A 10,476-nucleotide genomic window follows, 5' to 3' on the forward strand; every position below is an offset into this window, starting at 1 on the left:
ATTGCAAATAAAAGTCAAAATGCCCCCCTCCTATGATTGCAGTGCCCGTGCAGAGGAACGCCCAAGTGCCCCCCTGCAGCCAAACCTCTGCCTGCAGCTCTGCAGCCGGCTCCCAGGCTGAAGCAAGCCCTCCACCTTTCCCAGTTTCCAAGGCAACCGCAGAGCCTTGGAAATGAGCTGCACAAGGGAGGCAACAGAAATCCTGGAACATTTTAATGCCTGTCTGTAATTTCCTATTGTTTGAAAAAGAATTGCAAACACACAAATGTGAAAGCTGCTCAAGCATGCACAATAGACCGAGCGAGCCTATGGCTTTATTCTCACTAAATTTGAGGGGCGATAGCACGTAGTGCTTGGGCACGTATATCAGAAAAGACGTGACTTCTCAAGCCTTCCTGTTCGAAGCCGAATGATTATGCTCTGTTCATTAGCTTATTGTTTGCCTTCTGCCTGATAACGGCAGTATTCCCACCTGATGCAGACAGTCGGAGGTCACCCTTGGAATCGGATGCTTAGACCCTGGTAGGACTACTTCTCCCAGCAAGAGGGGGGAATATTTGTGAAGGTGTTTTTAATTCTGGTAATAAAATGCCATAAAGAAAAATCTATTTTTATTTCAGAATCACAGCCCACTGCGGGCACTGGAGGCGGTTAGATAGTACAACACAGAGCGTGCTTTTATGAATGAACAAAAGCAGCTTCATTGCAGAGTCTTCTGTGCTCGTGGTTTTTGTACCTGGATTTTTGTGTTTGGCCAAGAACAAAAGAGGAGAGAGGATAAGCATGTAAGGCAACGTCACGTTACGGAACAATTTAGGGCACTGTCGATTCGGAAACAAAGCGTGCTCCTTTTAAGGAAAAAACTGGTTTCTCACAAACCTGATATTTCTTCCAATACCCTGTGGCTTCCTTTGTGAACTCAAACCGTAACCTCTGAGAGTTGGGAATTTGTGTTTATGTAGTCATACAGGACATGGCAAACAGAACCCCCCTCATCTGGCTTCCAAAAGTAACCATAATAAACATGATCATTATTATGTCACAAAATGACTCCAGAAAGGGAAAAATATGTTGATCATCATCAGGCACAGATTTACTGAGAAGGAGAAAGGCAAAACAATGCAGCCTCTCATTATTTCCCCTTGGCACACCAGATGTGATGGGGTAGCAGCCAGATGGCTCCTGCCCCCATCCAGGCTGCACCTACCTTTTAAGATCGCTCAGAAGATGAAATCCGTTTGCTGTCTCTACAAACTAGGTCCTTCAGTCGAGATATGACTAAGATTCCAGCATCAGAATAAATGAAATGCTGATATCATGCTTGCCAGCGAAGCTTATTTCCTGCGTGTCGCTGAGAACAAGGCTCAGACAGAGGCTTTGATCTGCTAGCCCCAGTTTCTTTTGTTCCTGCATCTCCTCGCTCTATCTTGCAATCCGATAGTTACTTGTAATTCAGACCGACACCAAACTCTAAACTTCATCTTGTCACTTAGGCATTTTGCTAAGAGATGCTGCAGCTGGAGCTGGGATTCAATACACATCGTTTAAAATCACCCGAGCTCTCTGCAGCAGGAGTCAGGGTGCTGTTGCACCAGGTGAATGAATCACCTAACAGCCTGCTCTGCTTTCAGCTGGCTGCTTTTCCCTCCTCCTTTGTACCACTTCTCACTTCAACATGCTCTGCAATCCAAGAAAAAGCCTCTTCCCCACCCCATCTCTCATCCCTAGCTGTGTAGCTTAGAGAGCCGAACTGACCCATCGAGGGGTCAGACATGCTCCAGAGGGAAATCACACAGACACCCGTAAAGGAAATAACACGAACTTAACACCTGAAGCAAGGCAGCAGGAACAGTACCATCCTTTCAGCAGCTGAAGGATATTGTATCAGCCCAGCCCCACCCATGGAGCTACCCACTGCAGCAAACGCAGTTCTCTCCATGCCCTGCAAATCTCTCATCCAGGCTTGCTCTGCTGGCTTTCTTTCTCCTTGCCTGCTAGCGTGGAGCTGGAATTTACAAATACGAGTCACACCATTAACTTATTAACCGTAAGGCCAGGATTACGCTGGATGCACAGAAGCAGAGTCTAAGTCATCAATGCCTGAATTTCATTCGATGCTTGTAAAGCCTTTTGTGAGACTGTCTGAATTCTGCTCGAAAAATCTGTTTAATTATTCACCATGAAGGCAAGTGGTGTATTTCTGTCGCATCCATGGAAAAAGCGGAAACGTTTTCCAGTGCAGAACAACACAGGACTGTTTGCTGAACAAGCCCTACAGTCTCTGCCAGGGTAGCCATTTCATCGTCTGGAGAGAGAGCTTTCACATTCTGCTTGAGCTGTATTATTAACGTTTCTGTTTGCAATGATAGATGTACCCTTGACAAAAACAAAAAATGCACCTTAAATTTACTAAGGTAGACCAAGTGAGAGAAATAATCTGATAATAAAAGATGACATATGGATGATCTGAGACCAATTTGAAATCTTTATCATACAAGAACCAAACATTAACAAACACGAATTTAACAAAGTTAACGTGATTTCCTGTCTTATAAGTGGAATTCTGCCCACAAGGGGAAAAAAGGCTTTGAGTGGGGAGGAAGGAATGATACACTCTTAAATTGCATTTTTTGCTTAGATACCCTAAATAGATAACCTGCTTATCATACTCTAAAAAACGCATTTTTTCTTTGTGGCAGACTTGCAAGTAAGCTACTTGAAACTGAATTGGAGCTACGAGCAAAGAAGCCATTTGCTTGTTGTCAGATTGCTCAGGGAAGCAGAAGAGTTGTCACCTGCACCGTTTCCTTTGCTGACAGTCACTGGGGGATCAGGCTCCCCCCAGCAGCCAGCTCCAGACTGCAATCAAACAAATGCTCAAAGGGCTCCAACTGGGTAAGAGTCAGGTCTAAAAATTCTTTTTCCAAAATACTCCATGGCCTCAGGCACTTTCCTGAGACCAAAGGCTTCCATTTTGAGTTTTCATGTAGGCAAGCTAAAGATAACAGCCATCTAAAATGGAAGTACTTAAGATCCAATAGCATGCTCTTTCCTAGCTCAACAATTAACAAACAGATCAGGAGAGGTTATTGGAGTATCAAAAGGCATGTGCTTAGCAAGACTGAATTTTAGATTGGATGGGGAAAAAAAAAAAAACTCTCAAAAACCTTTGATCCAGTTATGTACAAGACTAGCTCCAGATACTTTTACAGGTTTATTTCTTTGCAGAGTTGATGGAGGGGGGAAAAACAGCCTTTCTTGAATCGCCTCAGGTGCATAACACATCAAAAAGAGTCATGAGATTTGTTTTGTGGAAACAAAAAAAAAAAAAAAGATTAAAACGGCAGAGGAATATTGAGAAGAGGATTATGTGTAAATGAGAAAACTGTGCCTCTCTCACACCAAGGAAGTTCAGGGGAATGGTGTTACTTGTAGCTCCGAGGCAGGCCACCATATCTGATCTGTCCCTAAAAGTATACAGTAGTTACACTTTAATGTGGAATGGAAAAGTAGAATAGCATCCCTTGGGAGAAAGGGCGTGTACCCAGTACGAAGGGTAGTCACATGGTCTCTCTAGGGAGGATTTTATCTCCTCATAGCTTTAGCAAATGAAATTTTTAGCCTTATTAAATAGAAGAGTAATCCAAAAATTGAGACACCACCTCCTCGTGAAGCAGAACTCAGTTTAACACCAACCTTCAAAAATAGTAAGTTAATTTTTTATTTTTGTTATTTTTTTTAATGATTTCAATGCAATAACCATGAAACTTGGCATACTCAAAGCCAGTATCAGGGTCTGTCCTGATCTACTATACCTAATTTTGCTATTAGGCTTACAGGGAGGGGCAAAAGTTTAAGGAAGGAAGGGAGAACTCTTGTACACAGCATGTTACTAGATGTCCCAGCTCTTTTTTTTCTTTTCTTTTTTTTTTTTTTTATGAGGTAAGAAAATCTCTCTCCAGACACCAGCACTGTGTTTTGCAGCAGTGTATTGCAGCATCCCTGTCTCAAAGGACTGTGTCTGTTTGTGACTTCTCTAAAGATGTAGCACTTGCACAGATACCTACAAAGATCTACTAGCCCCACACTGTTAAGTATAGGGCATGTGAGATTGTCATCCAGAAGCAGGCAATTTCTTCAAACAAACGATGAGGGCTTTTCTCCATTTCTGTACAGAATTGGCTGGAGAAAAGACCAACAATCAGCATTCCCTTCTTTCTTCATGTTATAAACCATAATATTTGGTTTACTATGCTCTTCATCCCATACCTTCTGGAAAGACACGTCTGTCAATAGGACAGGCCCCACAGATTTAATTTGTAGATTATCAATATCACCGGGACTAATGTGTTTAATGCAGTCCTATTTCTGGTGTATATGAGCACTTCACATACGTTGGGAGGAAGAGAATCATTATTACTCCCATTTGACAGATTGGGAAACACCTGTTGAAAAGCAAATGCAGACCTACATTCTCAACAGATACTTGAGTGCCTCAAGCAGCTTTTGGACACTAGCTCATGTGACGTTTGTGATGGAAGGTATCAGACTTGTTTCTCCCAGGAACCAGCCCACATACTGGACTATCCTTTCACAACACTGTTATAATGGCTTTAGACTGACATCCTAGAACAAAGAAATAAAATTAAGAGTTGGCATCTCATGGCTACCAGACCTCATTCCATTTAAATTAAACATACGTAGTAACTAGCCACACTTACAGCCTTATTTAGGTTTATCAGCTATGCATCTACCAGTAGGCAAATGCCTCTTGGAGCTGTTCGCCTTGGTCAACACATTCTGACAACACAGCAAAAATGCCAGGCATTAAAAAAGGGGATGAAAAAGAGATGTCTCCCTCCCCCAAAACCATCAACTTTAATTACCAACAGAAGAGGATACTTCCCTGCAGATCACCATCACTATGCTGAAGTGAATAAAATAATTTCTTGATATAAGCTTCTCTCAACACAAATGAGTCATAAGTGGCTTGAGCTGTACCCCACTAAGCACGTGCTGCCTATCACCATTTCTTCCAGAAAGGATGCCTCATGCAAAAATATTAAGTCTCAGAGTTGTATGTCACATGGACAAATACAAGTCAACAGCTGATACAGGTTAAGGTAGTCAGATTGCCTAATCTGAAATCTCTTCACTGGTTCTGCTCCGTGAAACAAGAATTACAACCATGCACACTTGAAAAGGCATCTGTTTGTTGTTTGGCATACAGCAGCCAGTCTGCAGTTTTTATAATGAATGGTCTCCTGGGTGATAGAGGCAGCTGATACTCGAGCCAAAAAAATCATATTGCTTTTTCTAGTCCCAATATGAGGCTCATCTTCCTTTATAACTTATGGCCATTCCTACTGAGCAGTTTTGAACCTCTTCAGCTTTCCTCTATCCCCTTTCTCCTTTATTTCCTTGAACTCCTACAGAAACGATGGGGGTGGCTTTTTTATTTTTATTTTTAAATGATTATGGCTGGCAAATAAGCTGTGTAGGATTCATAAAGGGACATGTTTATTCATAAAGGGACATGTTTCTGTGTAGACTACTTCTATTTATGGTCTGTCTTCCTCCAGGAAAAAAGGAAGAGAAACAACAGTAAGCAGTGTAGGAAGGTGTCCTAGTTTCTAATAAGGGAGCCTTAGTGCAACATGTCTCTTGGGTAGCTATATTAAAGGGTTAGCTGAAGACATACAGTTACACTAAAAAAAATAGGAGCCAGACATGCTGCACAGTAGTGAAACACTGTACAGTCCCACTACAGGAAGGAGAACCTTTACTATCCATATCAAAGACCAGGTTCTCATCCTTCAGTTATACTCTAGATTTGTTTGCCAGCTTCCCTTCTCGGCTTCAGAAACCCAGATCTATATGATAAGCAGTTTCAAGCACAATCCAGTGAGGTGATTTCAAGGAAAGGTTACTCTGACAACCAGACAGGCTGTTATTTCCCAAAGGGCCTGGGGGCAGCATGTAGTAATTCAGTTACTAAAACAACCTCAATTTGTTTAATACTTAATCCTAGAAGTGTTCAAACCCTAAGAAATACAGGTACTGTTGTGAGTACTGTATTTGTTTACAGATAATTCAGGTATTTTAAGTGCTTCTCATCCCTCTTCTCAGAGGCTTCACCAGAAATGAAAGACAGAGATGAGGGGAAAAAAAAATGGTATCAAGCGCATGTCGTGCACACCATCTTAGATCTCACTGTAGGATAAGATGGTAGGATAATGGGATAAGCCCATCAGTGAAGGAACAGTGTATGCTCAGGCACTGGAGTCAATTAACAGAATCAAAATGGGCAAAACAATCAGTTTTGCACAGCAATTCCCTTTTAAGTGTTTACTCACTCCAGTAACACCTTGTGGGAGTTGCATTAGAGGATCACAAAAGAGATTGCACCCATGTGGACAGCAGCTCTTTCAGAGCAATAGGGACTAACATCATTGTAAAACTTGTAGCAATCTCAAAATATTTTTAGTGTATGTGCACGCCCCTAAGTGGCATTTGGGTAAGCTAATGACTACAAGCTCACACATGGGGTAACTGCTATTCTTAGCAGGGGATTTTACTCTCGTAAGACTAATTCTCAGACCTTATAACAACTGATGACTGTTCTGTAGGCTCACTTCTCCATTTGAAACCCCTTCAGGTTTCTTGTGGCTTTTGAGCGTGTGGCAACAGAAATCCCACCTCCCTCCCCAAGAGGAAGCCACACTTACCTTGAAGATGCACAACAGGGTCCTGCTGCACTGCTCGACTGCCAGTCTCAAGGTCCATTTCTTGTCGCAGTTACTGAGAGCATCAACCAGCAGTAGCAGTGTAAATACATCACTGGGGCGTGGGAGACAGCAATTGTCAGGTTACCCCCGTTACTACTCCAAGATTTATATTCTGGGGTGCTCTTTGAGTCGTGTTACCTAGAAATCTGCCCATCACCTCCTGCCATCCCCCAAAGGGAATTGACTGCCCTGAAGGGTTATCCCCTCTTAGAGTTAAGGTTAGATTAGGAGCTGTTTTTTGGGAAACACCTTTGAGAAAGATTGAAGAAATCTAATGCCTCAGGAGAAAATTCAGGTTCTTAGCCAACATCTCAGACACTATTGTACTGCTAATTTGGACTCATGGCTCTGAGCATGAATTCTCATCTAGAGAAGAAGGTTGTGGGACTAGGACAGCTAAGGAACAGGCAAGACCACAGGCAGCCCACCCCTATTCACATACTACACGCCCTGGGACCAGTTCAGTAAGAAGTGCTGCTGAATGGCAGCGGGGAAGCCCGCAGCTATCCTGTCAGATCAGTTTTGACAGTTTGCAATGTGGAACTCAATACCTTCTGGCTGACCTCACTACCACGTATGTCCATAAATAGAAGTTGCAGGATTCTCAAGTGCAGCGCCTCGTTTCTGTTAGTTAAGGCAGCTTTCTCTCCAACAATAGATTAGCTGTTAGACATGAGAGAGCCTCAGATTGAACCCACAGTGTGTATAGATTAGCTACTCCCTTAAGCTGAGCAAGTGCAGTGTATTTATACTGCAGAATTAAGGGCCTGAGAAAGCGTGTTTTATTGACTTGAACCTTTCACTGAGGTTAAAGCTTAAACCAAGAAGAGAAAACACAGAAAACTACAAGAGTTTCTAGAGAGAAATAAGGCAGAGGACACAGTTTAGAACACAAAAAGCCTTTATGTTTGAGAAGTTAACCATTTCGACAGAAGACTCTGAAGTATTTTTGCAACTACTGTTACATTGGACAGTCAAGGATACAAAACTGCTGACAGAAGCAACAGTGGAGAGCACCAAATTAAAGAAACGCATGCTTCAGCACAACTGCACAGATTTCTCCTCTCAATGAACACTTGCCTGATCAGACTATACTTTACTCCTACCCATTACCACTTTACGCTTCATCCTCTTCTCCCTCCTCTTCAAATTCACCCTGCTCGTCAGCAGTGGCGTCCTGGTATTGCTGGTACTCTGAGACCAGGTCGTTCATGTTGCTCTCGGCCTCGGTGAACTCCATTTCGTCCATGCCCTCGCCGGTGTACCAGTGCAAGAAAGCCTTGCGGCGGAACATGGCCGTGAACTGCTCCGAGATCCTCTTGAAGAGCTCCTGGATGGCCGTGCTGTTGCCTATGAAGGTGGCGGACATCTTGAGGCCGCGCGGCGGGATGTCGCAGACGGCCGTCTTGACGTTGTTGGGGATCCACTCCACGAAGTAGCTGCTGTTCTTGTTCTGCACGTTGAGCATTTGCTCGTCCACCTCCTTCATGGACATGCGGCCGCGGAAGATGGCCGCCACCGTCAGGTAGCGGCCGTGGCGGGGGTCGCAGGCGGCCATCATGTTCTTGGAGTCGAACATCTGCTGGGTGAGCTCGGGCACCGTCAGGGCGCGGTACTGCTGGCTGCCGCGGCTGGTCAGGGGGGCGAAGCCCGGCATGAAGAAGTGCAGCCGGGGGAAAGGCACCATGTTGACCGCCAGCTTGCGCAGGTCGGCGTTCAGCTGGCCGGGGAAGCGGAGGCAGGTGGTCACGCCGCTCATGGTGGCCGACACCAGGTGGTTGAGGTCCCCGTACGTGGGAGTGGTCAGCTTCAGGGTGCGGAAGCAGATGTCGTACAGGGCCTCGTTGTCGATGCAGTAGGTCTCGTCCGTGTTCTCCACCAGCTGGTGCACAGAAAGGGTGGCATTGTAGGGCTCCACCACCGTGTCCGACACCTTGGGGGAGGGCATGACGCTGAAGGTGTTCATGATGCGGTCGGGGTACTCCTCGCGGATCTTGCTGATCAGCAGGGTGCCCATGCCCGAGCCGGTGCCGCCGCCCAGCGAGTGGGTCAGCTGGAAGCCCTGCAGGCAGTCGCAGCTCTCCGACTCCTTCCTCACCACGTCCAGCACAGAGTCCACCAGCTCAGCACCTTCGGTGTAGTGCCCCTTGGCCCAGTTGTTGCCAGCCCCACTCTGTCCTGCAGGCAGACCAGGAGCAAGGTGCCATGTTAGTGAGCTGTAAGGAGCTGATATGTGTCTTCTCCTGCCCCAGGGGGCTCATCCCTCGCTCCCAGCCCTGTCGCAGTGATCCAGCCCCACCCCAGTCACTTGCACTGAGCCTTTGTGAGCCAATTGCTCATGCTCTGGGAGAGCTGCACTGCATTTACTCACCAAAGACAAAGTTGTCTGGTCGGAAGATCTGCCCAAAGGGACCGGAGCGCACGGAGTCCATTGTGCCGGGCTCCAGGTCCACCAGGATGGCACGGGGGACATACTTGTTACCTGCAGGAGGAAATGGTGTTGGTGTTACGACCTTATAGGCAGCAGCCAGTGCAATGAAGGCACCGCTGGGCTGCCCCCAGCCCCCCTGCAGGATTCACCGCCCATATGGAAAGGGCATTAGGAGGGAGGGGGACAGGGACCGGCACACAAAGCAGCTACGAGGGCTGTGCCAGGCAGCCACCAGCGGCGCATAGGGACAGGGCGCAGCTCCCACAGCGGGACGCACACCCGGGGCACCTCACCCCCATTCCCCCGAGCCCCCAAGCAGGAGCCCAGCCCCCGGGGGCCAGTTACCGGTGGCTTCATTGTAGTAGACGTTGATCCTCTCCAGTTGCAGGTCGCTGTCCCCGTGGTAGCTGCCGGTGGGGTCAATGCCATGCTCGTCGCTGATCACCTCCCAAAACTGCGGGGACCGGAGATGGGGGGGGGACACAGATACAAAGGGGGCGTCACCACGACCCCGCCCCCTCGCTCCCCCACACCCCCGACCACCGCCCCGCCACGCGGCGCCAGGGGATCCACCACCACCCCCCGCAGCCCCCCGGGACCGATCCAACCCGATCCGATCCGATCCGAGCAGCACCGCCCAGCACCGAGCCGCAGCCGGGCTCCCGATACCGGCACCGGGTGAGGCGATGCCCGGTGCACTCCCACCGTCGGGGACAGCCCCCGGGGGGCGCGGGCGGTACCTTGGCGCCGATCTGGTTGCCGCACTGCCCGGCCTGGATGTGCACGATCTCACGCATGGTGCCGGTGGTGCCGCCGCCCCGCCGCAGCCTCCCTCCCTCCGCCGTCGCCTCCCTCCCGCCCGGGCTGCGGCGGCCGCGCCCCGCGCCCGCCTTTAAAGCCCCCGCTGAGGCCCCGCCCCCCGGAGTGACGTCGTGTGGGTTACAGGGCGGTGGGTTATCGCGGGCAGCCAATGGGAGCGCAGGGGGGCGTGGCTAAGGGCGGGGCCTCCCCCACCCGGCCGCCACCGCCCCGGGGACAAAGGCGCGGAGCCGGGCAGGTGCCGGGGGCTCGGGGCGGTGCCCGGGGGCTCGGTGCGGCGCAGCCCGGGCTCAGTGGGGGCTGCCCCGGTGGCAGGGGGCGCCTGGCCCCGCTTCTCCATCGCCGAGCCCCTGCCCAGCTGCTGGAGGCTGCGGAGGGAGCCATTTTAAAAGCCCAGCCCAGGCACGGAAAGCGGAGGGCTAGCGCTGTAAAGAAAGG

At 48.4% G+C, this 10,476-nt stretch overlaps 1 protein-coding gene across 1 annotated transcript; it reads right to left on the reverse strand.

The window, feature by feature from the left end:
• Positions 1-7,671: 7,671 nt before the first annotated feature.
• Positions 7,672-10,050, reverse strand: LOC309875446 (tubulin beta-2 chain). The gene is made up of 4 exons (XM_082754858.1): positions 9,960-10,050; positions 9,565-9,673; positions 9,160-9,270; positions 7,672-8,966 (listed from the first exon to the last, which is right to left on the reverse strand). The coding sequence occupies exons 1-4, from the start codon at positions 10,014-10,016 to the stop codon at positions 7,906-7,908; spliced, it is 1,338 nt and encodes a 445-aa protein (XP_082610984.1). The 5' UTR covers positions 10,017-10,050; the 3' UTR covers positions 7,672-7,905.
• Between the last annotated feature and the right edge of the window lie 426 nt (positions 10,051-10,476).

The sequence above is a fragment of the Aythya marila genome (genome assembly GCF_965140915.1).
Source record: "Aythya marila genome assembly, chromosome: 2".
Taxonomy (NCBI): Eukaryota; Metazoa; Chordata; class Aves; order Anseriformes; family Anatidae; genus Aythya; species Aythya marila.